General features: G+C 39.9%; 1 protein-coding gene across 1 annotated transcript in view; it reads right to left on the minus strand.

Annotated features, from left to right (window-relative positions):
* Window positions 1-313: 313 nt before the first annotated feature.
* The window catches only part of LOC310938922 (carbohydrate sulfotransferase 15-like), a 38645-nt gene continuing 19075 nt past the window's right edge, over window positions 314-19883 (minus strand). Inside the window, exons 2-8 of the mRNA XM_083903556.1 lie at window positions 14306-14861; window positions 13150-13489; window positions 9991-10122; window positions 7472-7598; window positions 6332-6488; window positions 5078-5225; window positions 314-3725 (exon numbers count right to left, since the gene is read on the minus strand). Coding sequence (XP_083759682.1) covers window positions 3532-3725; window positions 5078-5225; window positions 6332-6488; window positions 7472-7598; window positions 9991-10122; window positions 13150-13489; window positions 14306-14737 — 1530 coding nt within the window. The 5' untranslated portion in view covers window positions 14738-14861 and the 3' untranslated portion in view covers window positions 314-3531. The remainder of the gene's footprint in view (window positions 3726-5077; window positions 5226-6331; window positions 6489-7471; window positions 7599-9990; window positions 10123-13149; window positions 13490-14305; window positions 14862-19883) is intronic.

The raw sequence follows: 19883 nt of genomic DNA on the forward strand, positions 1-19883 counted from the left end.
ACTAAATATTCATGTCCAAATGAAATCTGCTGTTTTATGTGAAGTTGAAGTTGGTTAATCTGTGCTGCGGATGTCACATGTTGTAATATGTTGCTGGATACAAGATGTTTGACTGGGTTCATCCATTTTGGTTCGGATGGTTGAGTGAAATTGACACTGCACATCCTCAGTCTGAGGTACTCTTCATTTTGCACTGCTACTCCTTCCTCCTTTCCTGCTTATTTTTATGCAAACACTTCATCATTTGCTGCAAAAATTGCTCCAACACAACTGTACAGTATGGCCTTTGCTGATCTTAAGAAACCAGTGCCGTTATACAGTATGATGCTGATATGTTTTGGCTGATATATTTGGCTGATTTTTGTGTTTTTTTGCTCCATGTGATTAGAATATATTGTTTTACAGTTAAAAAATGACACATATTGCATATATTTGAAATAAATATAGGTAGATCTGTCTCTAGAACCTGCAGAGACCAAAGTAAAACAGGGAGGCAGTGCACAGAAATGTGTTAATTTGGGGTCTTTAATGTAAGTTTTTGCAGCAGCATCACTGGTCCAGTTTCCTGTCAGTTACTGTACTCTGATTCAGCACAGACTGGGTTGAAAGAAGCTTAGATAATGTTTATGAATTCCAAGGAAATTGAAGTTGGTCGGAGGCTCTTATTGAAGCGTAACCTCTTCAGCCCACTAGATAGGCCATCTGACTCCAAGCTAAATATGCAAATGATTTGCAGTCACTCAGTCAGATTGTCTTGATTTCAGTGAGGAGGATACATCCAAGGCTGCTGGCATTTGAAACAGTGAAAGAGCTGCATTCACTTTTGAAAACTGCAGAGTTTCGAGTCCTTTAAAAAAACGATTGCAGGTTTCCTCGAATTATGAATGAGGTTTTTTCCACTCATATTTAGGTCAGTTTGTCTGGATGTGCATGTTTTGGAAAAAGGCTGATGAGGAATGCCAGAAAACGGAGGCATGTGTGCGTGGAATTTTATTTCTCACCAGACTTTTTCTTGATTGAAATCAGGCGTTTAGGCAACTCATCAGATCATCTGAACCTTGTTGAAGCTGGTGAGATGTCCTTATACCACTGTTGGTCTCACTTAGTGAATGTCATCAGTCCTAATTCCCAGTATATTCATAAGTGTTGTCTGCCCTCTGGTGGAGAGAATCATGTAAGGTACTCAAAATCACCACGAGAGGACTCTCGCACACTTGCTGATATCACAGTATCATTGTTGCAATGCTACCTTTGTGCTCATTTCACCATGACAATTCTGACATTCCCGTAAATATTGTGCAGTCCTGGTTGTATAAAATTTTTCTGGATTTGTTCCAGGTTATATTTCATCCTAAAGTGAAGTCAGTTTAATTTATTCAATTGACTTTTATTAATCTAACAGATGTAGTGGCCTCACAGTCACAATCAGTCATTTTTAATTAGGGCTGAGCAATATGGATAAAATGTCATCACAGTATCACAATAACAAAGTTGCAAATCACTTGTTTAATAGGGTTGCAAAATTTTCCAAGATGGAAACTTTCCATGGGAGTTAACGGGAATAAACTGGCAATTTTCAATAAAATCTCGAAATCTTGTTTCCCCCTGCTTCATAACACACGCACCTGCACTTAAAACAATCACACTACCAAACAGAACCTGCATTAGTTTCTTCTTCTTTAATATATTTTTATTGATTTTCAAAAAATAAAATAAAAGGCTGCACATATCAATGCATACACATATCAATATTCAAAACCAGACCCCATTGGAAAAACAAACAAAAAAAAAAAACATATAAACCCCATAATATCCCAAACAACCATTTCCACCCTCACCACCCCTCAGCCAGTCCAACCCCAAGCGCTAAAAGTCAGGAGGCCTGCTCCTTTACCAGGAAGGAAAGCAGTGGTCGCCAGATCCCTTCAAATTGTTCACTTTTATAGAGTAATTGATCCTTTCCAGATGAGAGGTGTCCATCAGCTCTTTTCAGTGTGGGTACCTCTTTCCCTTTCCAACACATCAGAATCAGCTTCTTGGCTGTGATCAATCCATATGTCAATAGAAGCGACACTTTTAAAGATCTCAGCACGTTTGAAATACCCAGGATTATTAGAACTGGATCAGGTTGTATCTGTATTTGAAATATTTTTGAGAATAAATTGAAAATATCAACCCAGTAGCCTTCTAATCTGGTACACATGGCAAAACTGTGCAACAGATCTGCTTCTGTTGACTCGCATTTATCACATAAAGGTGAAATTTCAGGAAAAATGTAGTGTTACTTCACTTTTGAATAATGGACTCTGTGTAGAATTTTGAATTGAATTAAACGGTGTCCCTATATCCCCAGTTAGTTCCCATAAATGCCGTTAAATTCTCATTATTCCCATGGAAAGCTTCCAATATGGAATATTTCCCAAATTCCCCAGCTTAACTTCCAATGGAAATTTTATTGACTTTAAATGTTCCACCCCTTTGCAACCCTACTCATTAATTATTGTGATAAAACATCCGACGGTTAAAGATGTAGTATTGCTTCTGAGAGAACTGAAGAAAACAATGAGGTTTCAAATTAATTAACAGACATAAAAGAAGAAAACCCTGGTCAAAATCCTCCACAGCAATTATGTCTTGGGTCTCAGTGTGTTGCATATTTTTTCCGCAAAGCGAGAGCTGTGACATGTAATGTTCAGTCAAAGCCAAATATGACATGGCACAAGTATCTTTGTTGAAAGCGGCTATTTCAGTGAAAAGTTGGAAAATCAAGTGAGTAAATAACAAACACAGCTTTCTTCACCTGGTTCATGAATAAGTCATCAGCTATTCAAACAATAAACAGGAACTGTATTGATATATGCGATATGGTCTAATTCCATATCCAATTTAAAAATATATCGATATATTTTTTATATCGATATATCGCCCAGCTCTAATTGCAATATATATACTGATGTTGTTGTTGAGGCCCGAGCCCTAATTTACATTAAGGTTGTTGCTGATTATACAGTGTTGGTGACGATTGTTTTACAGAATATAAACATTGTGAAGATGTGATCAGACACATGGCTGATTTTCAGCCAATTACATGTGTTTCCCAGTAGAGGGCAGTGGTGGATAATGAATGGATTGCGGTGAAGGCAGCAAACGGCTCTGCTTGTATTGGATAAAAAGGGTGACAATTAACTATAAGGTGTCTTTTCACTTCTATTTTTAAATTGATCAAGCCAAGCTTCAGCGTAGCACGTGAGTCAGTTTTGTATGTATGAATCCACTGTTGAATTCTTTACACCTGGTGGTACACTTACTGGAAAATTACTTCTATTATTCTTGTCTCTATTATTATTATTATCTACTATTCTCTTGTGCTGTTTGGTTCATCTCTGCATTGATCACAAAATGATTTTAATAGAAAACATTGATTTTTTTCATGGGCACATTCAGAAAGATGAGCCCTAAATGAAGTGGCAGGCTGACACATCAGTCCTCGTTTCCTGCTTTTTTAAATGAAATAAAAGAAAGGTGGCTTTTTCAGAGACTATCCTCCCAGAGGAAGGACTTGTTCTGCAGCACTTTGGCTAATTTCTCATTGAACGGCATGTAAAAGTCTTGCAGGATCTCTCTAGTGATGGGCAGCATGGGACCCAGGTCTTTGTTAGCCTTCTGCCTGGTGTTTGACACTGGACTCCAGGTGATTTCTGATTCTTCTTCTTTTGTCACTGGCCCTGGAAAACACAGGCAAAGAAAGCACACTTCACATCCCTGCTTTATTGACCACTTCAGATTTTTCTACAGCATAAAACAAATGGGAAAGAGTACAGTAGTAAAAGACTCTTTCAATGTAACTCAGCCATAATCTGACATAACGGACAGTCTTTGTGATGATCACATCTGGACTTTTGGAAAACTGAACTGTGGAATGACCTATTATGATATATTTAATGGATTACAACTGGGTTTACACATTGGCAATCTGATGAGAATATTAGTACCTCTGATCCTGAAAATATGGGGGGGGGGGGGGGGGGGGGGTTGAATTTACAAGATTGCAACAAGAAAGAACAGAAGTTATCCAATGCAGTGGTACACAAGAAATAACCAAATGTAAAAAAAGAAATATTACAAAACAGTTAGGATTTTAACTTTTCACATCTGTCTGTTAGGGCTGCACGATAATTCGTTGAAAAATTGTGACGATTCTAAATGACAACGATTCTTCTGCATTTTATTTCATGAGCTGCATCACAAATAAGCAATGCAGAGTTTCTCACCCCAAACACAGCCTTGTAGTGATTCAGTGGACACGGAAGCCCGTCTGCAGTTTAAAAGCAGCGTGAGTACAGCGCAGAACATAGGATTAAAGTGTGTACTAAGGTTGGTGACGCAAACCCAGGTGGTAGCGACAAGAATCGCACAACCGCCCGACCCGAGCTTGTGCCGAAAAAAGGTTCGCATTTGGCCCACGATTGCAGGCTTTCAGCAGGGCTGTCAGTAAATACGCCGGACTCCTCTGTTGAATAATGAGATTTTAGACATTTCCTTTGCTAAATGTCGGATGTTAACCCACATTTTCAGGATTCCTTTTAACAGATTTACAGTTCGGCATTGTTCGGTTTGATTTTTTTTGCCTCTTCCTGTGACTGCACCCTGACGATGTCACGCATTTTCCCCGGTTATGACATCACGAGTTGAGCTAGTGGGAACACGCCACATAGCCTTATGCAATAATAATAACCATAGGCCCATTATGCAGGGCCATGTTCAGAGCCTAAAGAAATCACACTGTTTGGCACTTTACTTGAATTGAATGTTTCTATTCCTTTGTTCATGAGCCAGAGAATCGTGATCTCAATTCTAAGCAAAACAAATCGTGATACACATTTTTTACAGAATCGTGCAGCCCTAGCCTGTATGAAATTGTTAGATAAATTTCCCACATCAGTAAAGTTTAACCAGCATATGGTTTACTGCATTAAATACTACTCAATTTATAATCTACAGTGATCAATTTTATATCGTACTAAATAGGAGTACAGGAAAGTAACTTGTCACATGTTAGGACGTGTTGGTCACTCACCCAGGTTAAGAAAATCAAAGATTTTGTGCATTGTGTATTTCATATTGGATGAATGGTCTTCCAACCTCAGAACCAGAATCTGCTTCTTGCTGAAGAGAGTCAGCCAGTCCATTAAGTACACTATGTACAGGCCAATGGTCAATCTGACCTGAGCACACAAGCAAAAACAATCAGTGGGAGGTAATCAGGCACTCTCCAAGTTAGTGTGAACATGTGCTAATGTCAAAACAGAGAACAATGAAGAATACAAGAGATTCACAATTGTTACAAACCTGCATCATAAACAATGTACCAGAAACCTCATTTCCCCCACATGGCTTTATCACCTTTACTTGTCTCTCATTAGTAATAACTTTGTAAAGCAAAATTGATTAACATTCTGTAGTTCTACTTTGATAATAATATACATTTAATTTAATATAATATAATATTTAGTTGCATACATTGACCACTGATCTCTTTCCAAGATTTCACTGAAACATTTGTAGCATCACTCTTATTAGGTTGTTGAATTCTCCTGTGACTTATGACGGCAGAGCAATGTTTTGGCATAAATGCTTGTTACTGGGAAAGGTATTACCTCCATGTCCTTTCCCCTCTTTAGTAAATCTGAAAGGCCCTTCAGAGTAGAGGATTACAACCCAAGTAACTCTTGCCTGCTTAATTCAATTTGGTATAACAGCCAATGGATATGTTTTTATTCTCTAATCTGAGCTCTAAAACTTTTATCGAGGACAGCTGGAATGCTTTTCACATGGTCTAATAACTCTGAGGAGAAATTAGTGGATGGGCAATTAGGCCAGCAGCAGAGAGTAAGCATGCTCCCACAGGGCCATAAAGCTCATCACTGGCATTTGGAGAAGAGGACTTTTTAATAGAAGGCAGCCTGGAGGGGGAGGCCAAAAGAGGACGGTCCACACTCCTCCTCCCCTTCAACTAAAGGCACTGTGGGAAAAGCTGGCCAGGGGCCCTACACTAGGGCCCTGAACTGGCTGGTCCACTGGTAAACCAGGTTTTTAAGCACAAAGAGAGGCGATAGCTGCTGCACTTCTCAGTGGCTCAATAGTCCTACCAATCCTTTTCATGGAATAGGCCCTGCAAGCTGTAAAATGCTTTAATGAGGTGTGAATTTCACTCCATTTGTCTTTATCAATCCTTTTCACCATGTTTCTTTCCACCAGCTAACATGCTAGTTGCTAATGCCCTTTTTTTCTGCAAGTTCTGAGACAAAAGTAGGAGGGAGGGTACACTCACTGGCATTGACTTGAAGACAGTACTGTTGTACACACACCAGTGCATTGTGTTATCTGTAAGGCACCGCTCAAATATCTGCAGTGATTCTGACACCTTCACATGGAAATCCTCTGCAGACTTGTTGGTTTTAGTAAAATAAAGGTAGTCGGAGTATAACCTGTAAGACAACAGAAACGGTCAGTAAACACATTTGATCATTAGTTGGACAATGATTACAACAATTTACATTTGATCTGCACACAGACTGCAAGGCTATTCATTGTGTTTCTGGCTCTAACTTTTTTGCAAACTGACAATATTTCATGCTGCTAAAGAAAGATCTATCTTAATGCATATAAAACAACATGCAACTGAGACAGTAGGGTCAACAATAGGGCTGAACAATTTGGGTAAAGGATTATAGTCAAGCTTCAGATCAGTATTTGCTGTTATAAAATGTGTATAATAATGATATGCCATTAAACTATGAACTACTGTACTTGAATGAAACCTTTTCTTGGCATAAAGGAAATGGAAGAAAAAGAAATAGCAATTCATTTACGGACAATTTGTTTTGGCAGTAAAGTTGACTGACTGCTGCTTATGATTCATGTGTCTCTCATAAAACAAAGGCCAACCCATTTGCAAGCATTATCTTATTATTATTATTGGCTTATATGGGAAAAATAATACAGGAGATGCATGAACCATATAATTGTTTCTACAATACAATTCAGTATGAGATTATATGGCATCTGTATCTGAGGAGATGCCGAGGTTGTAAACAAGCCATGCATAATAAAAATTAATTTCCTCTCAAAGCTTTCGGGATTTGACAGACAAAGGCAATTATAGAGCACATGTTCAGACATTCTCTTAAGTAAAAATCAACATTAACTGCATGAAGTGATCCCAGTTTAGACCGATTGCTTCAGGCAGTAAGCGATCCATGCGTCTAATAAAGGTGTCATCATGTGACAACCAGACTGTGTAAAAGGCAACAGCTCTGTTGTTGCCTATAAACAAATAAAGTATCTTCCTGTATCTGCAGTATAAACCGTCATGGTGGAGCCACAACGATGGCAGTATGTGTCAGGTTTGTCAATGTGGGTATTTTAAAGCAGGTTTGTATGAGAGGGCACTGAAACTTTTTGCTCCCACCTTTCCCCTGGTTCCCTGAGCATAACAATGAAGCGGGCATCGGGCTGCAGGGCGTGAATGAAGTCCTGGGGAAGGACGTCATTCCCCGAGTATTTGTTATCCCACATGGTGGATGCACTGGCTTCTCCTGCAAGATACAGATTGATAATTAGTAAAGTATATTGACTGCTTAAGAAGTATAATTAAATGTTGGCCATATGATTCAATTGTGATATTGAAATGGCAAAAAAGTGGGGAGAAAACCTATTAATTTTGCCAATTATGCCTCAAACACCTTGAGCACATTCAAGAAAATAAATAGTTGATTAACTGCCGCACATTTTCACAGCAAAAGTTATTTGTTCGATCTAATTTACCCCTTGTTTCATATTGATTGTCTCATCAGGCTTTCTTTATTTAAAAACAACTAAAAACAAGGGGGTACTGCAATAAGCTGCAAATGCATGACATTTTTAATGTGTTCATAAATCTCCTCATTTGAGAGTGTAACTAACACTCAGACAGTAAAAACAAAAACAGCATAATTATGTGTCCAGCTGTGCACAAAAATGTGGAATGAATGCAACCAACACAGTGACAATATGAGTGTTCAATTTTCATAGTTGGACAATCTTTTCTCCAACGGTTTAACAGCAGAAACTTGAATCCGGCTGAGCTGAGCCTTCATTATTATCTTAACTGTGAAGCTGTGGTGTATCTAGTCATACTATAAAGCAGGCCTTGTCTGCCTCATTTTCTGAGAGAAAGGGATGATAGCCAGGACCCATATCCTGTGATGACCATGGCAAAACCAGACGACTGCTAGTTCCTTTCTGGCTAATTGATACACACTGTGATCAAGTCTACTTAAAGGTCTCCACTCTCTCTATGTCCATTAAAAGAGCTTATTTTGGTCCATGGGGAGAGGCTATAATAGGGCAAACAAATGGAGGAGCCAGGATGACGGTGCCTCTGGTGTTTTACAGCAGCTTGGTCTTGGCTGGTGGTTTCAGAGAGGCAGAAGCCCCCGAATCTGGCCACAGGCCTTGCTGGGCTCTCCAAGGGCATGGTGTGAATACTGAACGGGACTTTGGCACACTCCCACCCCCTTTACAAGGATTATTTATTTTAAGAGGGAGACAAAACGGGGCGGCAGGCTAAGCTGCACCCAATGCACCAACTCAGTCCAGTGTGAAAAGGCTATTGTTGAAATTAAATCAGTTCTTCTTCGCAGCTGAGCAGTCCTTTCAGATCACATTTGGATGAGGGGGAGATGACAGAGATGGATGAAAGCAAGAGGGACTGGAAGCACGATATGCAGATAGAGGAAGGGGGTTTATAAAACTTCTCCAACCCACTGTGGACATTATTGCTGTCCTGGACACAAAAACAATGATTCTTTTCTATGGCCCTTCAGTGATGTGGATAAGTGAAGCAGAAGGAAGTCCAGTATTATTAAGCTGTTAGATCTCTCTGTAGAGTCCCCAGCTCTTTCAAAAAAAATCACCACCACTCTCGCTCGCTACAGAGCAGCACTCTGCTTCAGCCTCGCTATCTGCTGCTTTACTAGCAGCTTTGTAATATTAGAGCCAAGATTACAAGTGAAGTTCCTGGCAAGTGGCTATTGGCTGCAGCCGGATGAGGCCACAGGGTTCTGTCACTCAAGTTCAACACCCTGATCACAGCGCTGATGCATGACCCGAGTAATTAATATCGTTCAACGAGGCGGGGAAACTGACCAGGAAATGTCTGTGCAACTAAATCTGCTAAGAGATTTCTTATAACACAATGGTGGATGGTGTTTTACATGATAACTCAAATATCATCTGCTTAGTGAAAGGCTGTGTTTTGATTTATATTTTATAAGAATGGATAGATTGTATCGGGATGGTCATTGAAGGTCACTGGAACCTCAGTTTTTGTTCCAAAGTCCAGGTCCAGGATCAGGTTTCTCTTAAAGGGGCTAAACATTAATTCTATAAGCACTTCTTCTTAAGGACATGTGTGGTCGTTACAAAACTGCAGCCACATCAGTATGCTCATGCCTGCAGGGACCCGTGGCAAATGCAAGAGAGCGTTCTGGGCTCTGGCCAAAACAACGACAGAGGAGACTGAGATATTTTATTCATGGACAAGATGCACACTGATGAGGTAACTAAAGCAACACTCTAATCTTGCTTTCGCATCAGTCGCTTTCCTTTTTGGCCTGACAGACTGAGCTTGATAAAACTTTCTTTTGCTTTTCATTCTTCAAGTCTGACCTAACTCTTGAAGACAATGAGGGAGGTTGGGGAAGGTCTATTTCTTTAAGTCATGCTTTGATCTGTTCATTCATTGGCATCCCTTTAAACTCGTACTGAGACATTCTACACTAGGATCTGTCATTATAGAATGTTTAAATATGTACTGTACATGAGATGAGAGATGTCGGCCATGAAATCTAAGGCACCAATTTTTCACTATGTTAATGATTCGAGATCATTCTCTACACAGATGGTGGCTGATGGCAATTTTTTTTATTTTAAACAAATGACGCCTACCTGTGATGATGTTGGGCTGGCTGGGTCTTCCACTGGAGTTTGCCATGAGTTTGCCCTGGATTTGGTTAGCAGCTTTATCGAACAAGTCCAGGTAGCTCTCCACTGGGCAGGGATCAGAGTTCATAGCAACACCTGGTTGGTGAAAGAACACAGATCATAAACACACTCAGTAGGCTACACTAATGTGAATCATTGACTGGTGCATATTTTTAATTTTTTGCTTGGTTTTTATTTTCTGATGCTACAATACTAAGATTAGATGGAGAACGTCTCTTCTGAGTGATCTGATCAAGTCCAGATCACGTCTTAATGGCCACAGAATCATGGAAAGCACATTTGGAGGTGGTTTGAGGACATATGTGGTCACATTCCTTAGCTGCTGTATTAGCAGGATCTTTCCACAGGCTGTTCAGTGGCTGGCCCTTCAGCTGACATAGTATCGCAACAGTATAGAGCTGAGCAATAAAACGATAATGATACGGTATGTATCGCGATAGACACTTCTGCGAGATCAAGAAAAAACCTTCAATAAAGTCACTCAACTTTGTTAAAAAAAGTTAAAAGTAACTAGTAACTCTTAAAGTGTGAGCACTGTCACGCCAATGTCGCCTACAAATTACACCAGACGACCGTACCCACCAAGAGCTTAGTATTTATTATCAACAAACTTATTCTACCATCTTCGGTGCTGGTTTACACGCACTGCACGGCAATCAACATCATCTGCCGATGTAGTGTCATTCTAGTCAGATTAACGTGTTTACATGTATTTTAAAGGTCAGATTGTAGACATAGTAATACTGTAATTAGTTATTTTCTAATGTCATGCATGCCTACATGCCTCAGGGGTTTCTGCATCGTCCTTATTGCTGTATGACCTAATAAAATCTAAGTTCAGTTCAGCAGGGAACACTGGCTCTGTTTAGTTTTCAGTGTTTCCAATTAAGGGACAATGTCAAGTTAATGCTTTAATGTAAGACAGCACAATGTGTTTCCCATCTAGGCTGATGTGGTTGACAGTATAATTACAATTTACTTGGCAGTTGTGGAGATACAGTGTAGGACTTTGGAGGGTCTATGCAGCATAAGGGTAATGAGGAAACTCGGGCATCTGTAACATTCAGTGATGCTTTGATGGTGTTGCAGTAGAAAACCTTTCTCTGTTAAGCAGGGAAATCTGATTTAAAATCTCTGGTGAACTCCCCAAACAGCCAGCCTGCAGCATCATTCCTTTGATATGAATGAAGTGTCACACAGTTTTCAAATGTCTCTTGATGGGTAGATTATAACATCTGCTTGAGATTCAAACTCTTCTCTAAGAAAAGTTAGAGCTTGGATAGCATCAAATTACCTTCTCACAACATCGTCCGAGTGGAATGGGGGAATGAAATCAACAACTACAAAACAAGACTGTTAGAATTTAGAGTGTTCTCAAAGGATGTCTTAAACCAAGCACTGCAGACATTAGCTTTGCATGCAGACAAAATAGGTGTGTGAGCTTCAGTGGGATTAGTTAGTCAGCAGCTGGATGATCACTGAGTCTCCATTCTACACCAATGTGATGCTTTGGCTGCTGCGTTTTATCTGCACACTTTATGAACACTTCTTACAGATCACTATAGTTATTATCTAATCTGCTTTTTGCTTTTTGATTCCAGGTGCTTGGCTACATTTAAACAGAGAAGTCAGGCACATTGGTGCTCTTTACTCTAACTGCCACTCTTTTTTTTGCTGAGAGCAAATTTTTTATTTTTTTTTAACCACCATCTTCACAAATTCAGACACACAATAATGACACACACACACACACTGTCTCAGCCTTTTATGCTCGCCTCTTCAGCTGCTGAAGATTCTCGATTATTCATAAGCCTCACTGACTGTTTCAGTAGCAGCATTTCAATTTTAGAGATTTTAGTTTTCTATTTATGAAAACGTCTTTCAGCTACTATTGATTTTAATCATCTTTGAGATATTAAAAGACTCACAGTGACGATAAGGCAACACTGCAGCTAAATCATTTGCAAGTTAAGTAAGGCTCGAATGTGTGTTGTACGCCGTTTGAGTTCATTCTGGGCATATTCAGTCTCCCTCCCAGATTTCACATGGTTTTCAATCCCATCTGCGGTGATGTAGTAGTTCTTTTAACATCACAGATAGACATGGTGAATGGAAATGCACAATGGCATCCAGACTTTTTAATGACAGAACCATCATAGTACCAGATGTCAGGCAGCTCCTACATCTCAAGGGTTTATTCCTTTGTGTGGGGAAATTGCATATCGCCACCTGTTCAAAGAATCCCAGCAAAAGCCAACACCAATTTTTTTTTTTTTCTTTTAAGTAAACTGAGATGAAGTGGTTATTGATAATGCTCATGTCAAAAGTGGCACATGTATTTTTCTAGCTCTAAGAATTTATGAAACATACAAGTGCTCATAAAAAATATTTTCCTGTCTTGACCAAATCTCAGTTCCTTTTTTTTTAAAGAGTGAAAAAGAAAGCTTTATAAAATGCAAAAAACTACAATCTGACAGGGGAAGTCTGTTGTTAGTGGATGTGCCATAAGGAACCTCTGCAGCATTAATATCAAGTAAGCAAGTAAAGGAAACGGTGCACCCACATATGTGGGTTAAAAGCCTGTGAGGAGGCTGTCACATGTTCTTTCCAAGTGATAATAACCACAGAGATAAAACTATGTCAGAACATTAGAGCGATAAATGTAGGGTAACAACTCTCGGGTAGGAACACTGCTTGTAAGCTTCAGCTCAGGGTGGCTCCTGAATATTAATTTATCCATTAATTGCATTGGGAGATTAAATATCAGTGTGAATTTATCTGTCCCACATATCCAGCTGTAGCTTCCACAGCTTCGTGTCCTTTAATGTAGAGAAACTTGTTAGTCAGTACCTTCAGGACCTTTCACCCAATTTAACACTACAACAAAACAGTAAAAATACAGGAGATGGATTGAATTATGCTTGGAAAGTGACACCCTTTCCAATGTGTTTCACTTATTCTGAAGCTCACTGAGGTATGGCTCTGTCAAAATGACATACTGTAGAAGGTCACATTTCACACTTTCAATACCCTTGGGCTCTCATTATTGTATACCAGCCTAGAGGTCTTTTACCACAGCAAATTATAGTTGTCTCTACTCACCAAACCTCCTGCGGGTCCACCAGTGCGGCTCTTTAAATGTGGTAAACTGGATGTCCGGGTGCAGACGGAGTCTCGCATACAGGTCTGTTGTGCCACACTTTGGTTGGCCAATGATATAGAAATAGGGAAGGCATCGCATGCGGTAGAGTTTCCCATTGCGATGCAACAAGTGCTCTTTGAAAGTGATTCTCAATTGCTGAAACTCAGTTTGGCGGCGCCTCATGTAGCGTCCATACAGGTTAGCCCTGTATGGGTCCAAAGTGACATTCTCAGTGTATTCCTCATACCAACAGGGGTTCTTGACACCAGGAAGGAATTTTTGGGGGATGACGGAAAATATCTGTGTCGGCAAAGAAAGACAGCTGCATCAAACTTCAACATACTTACCAAAAACCATAAATAATCATGTCAAGTTTGTACAAGGGTGCAAATCTCTCAAGGAGTAGACTTGTAGTAATTTGGTTACTAATAAAACATTATACTCAAAATTAGAGGTCAACCGATGGTGATCAATAGGCTGATAGAATGACGACAGGTTGAAGCATTTAAAGGTAGCTGAAATGGCGACCCGCCACTCCTAAATGAACGTAGAGGAAACACCGGGATAACAAGTCATCTAATGACTACCTTATTTGCTGTGCTTCAATTACCACAAGATGACACCATTGTTGTCATGTTTTATGTATTACCCAAAGTTAAACACATTTCGGAGTCATATACGACTGTATACTACTGCCTGTGCAATTACCTTAACTATAAATCCCTTCAGAAAAAAATAGAGACATCTCTGAAATTATCTGGTGTTTCACAAGGTTTTCAGAGCAGCTTTATCTTTTTATAAATTGAATTAGAAACTGCAGCCTGTGGGCCATATTGAACCGTATGTACAGTGTGTACAGACAGGAATACAGATTTGAATCCTCTTTTCACTGCACATTCATTTACAGCATATGACATATCTGTGATTGTCAGTTAAAAGAGAGATATTATCATGCTGCTGTATGATGTTGAGAAATGGAGATTAGACTCTGAAGTAGTCATTACTAAATTAATCTGATAAGACTATTACATTTTTGGAATATTGGCATCAGTAAGATGTATTTGAGTACATTAAATAAGAATTAAGATGGATATACAGTGTTTCTTGGGTACTCACATGTGGCTCACTATTAACCAGCGCCTTAATCTCTGGGATCTGTCGACTGCTCTGAAACTCCAACTTGGATGTGATAGACTTGACCACCAGTTTGATGTGTGCGTAGTCTTTGACTGAGGAGAGGTTAAAGGCAAAAGGGTCGGGGCTGACAAGGCTGCTGTAAGGTGACGGGGTGAGGAAGAGGCCCTTCTTGTCTCCTGTCAGAAGGTATGAAGTCATGATGAGGAATGTGACGACAAGTCCGACTATGAAGCCATAGAGATGGATCTTAGTGAAGCAGCTTTTGGTCATCCAGCTCTGCAGTTTCCGTTTCACCTCCGTGACGGCAAACGGGTTCACGGGCTCGTCCTCCATCTGCACGTGCAGGGGCCTCTTGCGGTAGTCGTCCACTGCTGAGCCCAGTAGGCTGTATTTGCAGTCCATTGGCGTCATTGTGGCAGCAGTCTGTCAGCCCCACTTGTCACAGCTCAGACAGAGGGTCACGTTATGGAGCAGGGGCCAGCCAGATGGGTTTTTTGGGTGAGGTTGATGCTTTATGATGGGTTGTCAGGCATTCCTAGTGAGAAAGACAAACCTTCTTTCAAAAAATGACTCACAGTTCTTGGATTTTATGCAATGCTGTGACAAAGAATCAGACTGCCTCATAGTCACATCCTGTTCAAATGCTGACTTGCATTTTGTGTCATTTGGGAACTAGTTGACCACCAAGGCCTGAGCTGTTCTTTTCATTTTGAGTGTAATTCCTACACCCCCAGAGCATGTGTCCACATTGTCTCCAATGACATAGTAATGCTGCTTTATAGAACTGTTCAACCATTACCCTGCTCTGTTCATGGAGTTGTTGCAATATAACCTTAGGCTGAACATTGATAGCAGAGAAAAAACAGTGACCACTCTGAATATAGATGAGCTGGATCAAGTAACCGCATCCTGAAAATGATGACATGCTTTCATACGTCACTATTTCCACAGTCTCTGCTGATTCAGTTTTTAACGTGACAAAAAAAAAATCATGTAATGCAGCAAGGTTAAAATTAAAATCACAGACTTTGTCACACTTCTTTTTAATGAGACAGCACAGCAACACCCTCCCCAACCTCACAGTCCATCTTCCATCCTCCCTGCTCACCAGAGTCACAATATGGAGGGAGTGATAAGGATGAGGGATGCATTCAGCCTAGTAACTACGTGGCTGCATGTCAGACTCTCCTGGGCAGAGACACAAACATGAGAGATACCTGGTTCAGGCCGAAGAAGGGATTATATTATCAGAAAATTGTATTTCTCACTCTGAAGTCGCACAGTGCCTACAGATAAAAGAGAGGCCAGTGTCTAAAGGGTGAAGAATCGGGGACCCTAAATGATAATGCTCCAGCAACAGTGACGTCTGGTTTTATCCTTGAGAGGTAGGGTATATTTTGTGTTTGGAGCTCTGCCAAGTAGCACAGTGGCAGAATTCTATACGTCATGAAAAAAGTCAACACAGCTAAGGGGCTTTCATATGTAAAACCTCTTGGACACAGCTGTGAGGTTTTATGTATTTAATACCTGCAACCTGCGCAGCTCACTATGATATGATAATGGGTTTATGCTCCACCTCAGACCAGCTGATGTTGTCTGTACCCCACCACTCATTGCACAAAAACATTGGACAACTCTGTATTTGCAGAACTGATACGAGTCAGCTGAAGAGCTGCTCGGCTCGAGCAGTGTCATTTTCTCCCAGCTGGGCCCCCATTAAGACCCAAGTGAAGGGAAAGACCAGACACTGATTTGTTCTAAAACACCAATTTTATGCTCGTCTGGCTGCAACTTCAGACAGAGAAAATGAGAGCGCGAAAGAGAAAAAAGTATTCATGACAAAAGCTGAGATCCCAGTCAGATATGTTTTCACTTTCAGCCAGTATGTTGTGTAGTTTAAACTCACTAATTTACATTATAAAGTATATGTTTTAGAGTTAATTTATGAGAAATGTACACACCTTGACTTGTTAATAACAGTAAATCAGTATTACTACAGACCACAAAAACACGAGTGAGTCATCTTTTTTCACACTTTGCCTACTCATAGGGCCTCCAAAGTCCCATATATAAGTATTAAAAGGATTTAAAAAGTTGATTTTGCATAATATGTCTCCTTTAAGAAACACATAGAATAAAAGCAAGACATTACAATTACATTAATCAAAATAAAAGGTACACATTGAAATGTCTACCTTTCAGTACATGAACCAATCTTCGGTAGCAGGATTGGCCTAATCCAGAAAAAAAAAATGCACTGTGGACAGCATATCAGTGTTTTCTCTTCATATTTGAATACATGAGTGGCTTAATTTGATCACAAGTGTCCATATTTTCCAAAATAAGAAGTAACTGAGAGCATTGATTTTAACATTAATCACAGCAGCTCTGCTGTCCTTCTCCGTCCCAGAGTATAATCAAAGGACTAAAACTGGCATTTTCAGGGCCGTTCTTTGGAAACGACTCCAGTGCTTGCTCTCATCTGTAGTCGTCATGCCATTAGCACTTATCGACTGTCTGCGTCCTTTACCAAGGCTGTCATTGGGGTGCTTGCTTGTGCTCAAGGCTATTTAAGATAGAGGGAGGAAAGAAGAGGGCATGAGATTTAAAGATGGAAGGATGGAGAAATGTTTTTCTTTTAAATAAGAGAGAGAGTATAGGGAGATTAAGAGAAGTGGAACTGGTTTTTGTCATTGACGAGGAATGCCACCCTCAAGGGACCCGGCAACTAAATCAATCGGCTAACCATAGCAGTGGATGACTGGCAGCTTGACAGTCCTACTCTGTTCATAAAGCAAATACATTGCTCCTGTCCATCAAACATGATGAAATGGCATTGCTGGAGGAGAAATATGGCTGCGGGGCATTGGACAAAGAGGACACAAGGTTGCGTCATCCACCTTTTTAGCTGATAAACCTTCAAAGCCATAGCAGTGAATAGAAAGTGTGGATTTAACGTTCTCCTCACTGCAGATGGCTCTAACATGAATTGTTGCTCAGCAATCCTGCATCAATTCAAGAAACATTTGTATTTCCAAGTTTGACTAATGTAAAGCCTCTAGTAAGTTAGTAACACATGTACAGTTGTGTTCAAAATAATAGCATTGTTTAAAAACGTGAGTAAAGCACAAAATCCTTATAATAGTTTGTATTTCCATGCATTGGGAACACTGCACATACTATTCTAAATCATAACATTGAAGAAAAATGTATGTTTTTTTAAATAACGGACTATTGGTCTGTTCAAAAAGGTAGTGTCTGCATTTTTCTTTACAAACTCAAATATTTTCTGTATAAACTGAAAAATCTTTTGGATTTAGCATCCCTGTGAATCACTTAATTAATAGTTAGTTGTATAACCACTGTTTCTGAGAACTGCTTCACATCCGTGTTGCATGGAGTCGACCAACTTGTTGCACCTGTGAACAGGTATTTGCGGTCCAGGCTGATTTCATAACATTCCACAAATTATTTTGCCTCAGAAAAAATTGACTAATTGCACAGTACTCGGAGGAAACTTCAGACCGTCTTTGATCTCCCTGGCCCTGATCATTGGCTGAGTCTTTGCCATTGTGGCTAATCTTCAATCCAGTCGAATAGTAGTCTTCCGTTTTCGTCCATATCTCTGGTTTTGCTTTCCATTTTAAAGCATTGGAGATCATTTTGGCCAAGCAGTCTATCCTTTTCTGCAATTCTTTCTACGTTTTCCCCTGTCCAATCAATGTTTTAATCAAATAGGCTGTTCATCTAAACAATGTATGCGCAACAGGTGCTGGCGTCATCCTTAAATAAGGGCCACCTGTTTTTTTCAGACTGAATTACCTCACTAATTGAACATGGCCCTTTCAATTCATTATTCAGCTACACAGACTCAGGAGCATGCATATCATGAATGTTGGGTCTGTTGGTTTTCTATGACTCTACTACACCGACTGGTGAATTATCTGCCATGTAGTAATATCATTTCTACCAAAAACGGTGATTGATCTGGTTAGGCATGTTGGACTGCTATTATTTTGAACACAACTTTCCAATTTTATAGCTGTGTCCCTTTACTGTTGAACCCAGGTGAAGGCTGTTGGGGATGATGTTCTGTTGCCTGTATCTCAGGTTGAAACGAAGATGGTTCCTATAATCTGCAAATTTCCTACATGTCCTCTCATATTCATGGGAATGCCCCCCAAAAACTATTCAGTTATCATTTGGAAACATAAATTAAATTAATCTACTACAAGAAAAATACCAAAAAGTGCAATAAATGCCTTAAGGGCAAAATATTTGAGAGACAGAACACTCTGTGACAATATTTGATTTCAATGGCAAAAAAAAGACATTTCGGATGAGAGTGGACTGTTATTTTAAGATTGATACATGAAATAAGCCAATCGGGGAGGTTTGTTTATCTAAGATCTGTTTTCCATCTCTCTATATCATGCTCTGGATAATGTAGCCTGTCCTCCACACTAGCAGCTAATTGCTGTTCTCTTGTTTACTCTTACTACTTCACTTAACTTCTTCTTCACGATTGCCCCCGGGATCGGGGGTGCAACCGTGAAAAAGACGCACCGACAAAAGCGCATAAAACCATATCTAACTTTAACAAACACAGACATGCTGCATGCCCACAGAAAGGTCAGAAACTCAGCTAAAAGCTCATATAAACCATTCTTATGTTCACCAAACACAGTTAAAACACCGATGGATAAAACAGCAGGAGCGGAAAAAAACGTTACAGCGCACACATTTAAAAGCGGCACCGGAGCGTAAACGTGATTATGTAAACAAAAAATACACGTGTCGACTGGACAGCTGCGAATCTACAGATTCCAGCGGTACCATTTTTATCCCTCTACGACCAAGATTCACGGATCCAGCCCCATAATAAGAGCAAAACAACAACTGACTTTCAAGAAATACAAGCAGAAATGTTGTCTTACCTTTGCTGTTTATCAAAACAAGTTATTTCCACCGGAACAAAACCCGGTCTGATTGATCATTACAGAGCGACATTAGATCGTGCTGATTAGAGAAGGGCGAATGTGATTCTCACGCATTTGGAGACCGGGTTTAAAGGTTTACGAGCTGTCAACCACCCTAATTGACCAAGGTAAGCCAGGGCTATGGCGCTGCGTCACTGAAGACGCTGCAGCCAGGGCCAAAGAGTTATTACGCACCGCACAGGGAGCACCGATTTACAGCGAGTTATCATACTTTTTTTTATTTTTTTATTTTTAGACCTGTATTGACATATAAATAAAATTAAATGGGTTAATAATTTGGTACCTAAGAAATCTCAAATGGCACAGATGGTGCCACGCTGTGCCAAATGAGAACGCCCAGACATCTCTTTACTAAAACCTGTAATTTCACTCTGCTTCATTTCAGCAGCATAAGACTTTGCACAGCTCATGTCCACATGTTTTTACATGACCTCCATGTGTTTTTAAGCTCCTACTGCATGTTTTAAAGGTGATATTTGCTTTAAAATGCAATATTTTTTTAGGCGAGAGAAAAAAATCCTTCAGTTATGCTGTGTTCCATGTACATTTACTCTGAC

Source organism: Microchirus variegatus (genome assembly GCF_963457635.1).
Source record: "Microchirus variegatus genome assembly, chromosome: 17".
Classification (NCBI taxonomy): Eukaryota; Metazoa; Chordata; class Actinopteri; order Pleuronectiformes; family Soleidae; genus Microchirus; species Microchirus variegatus.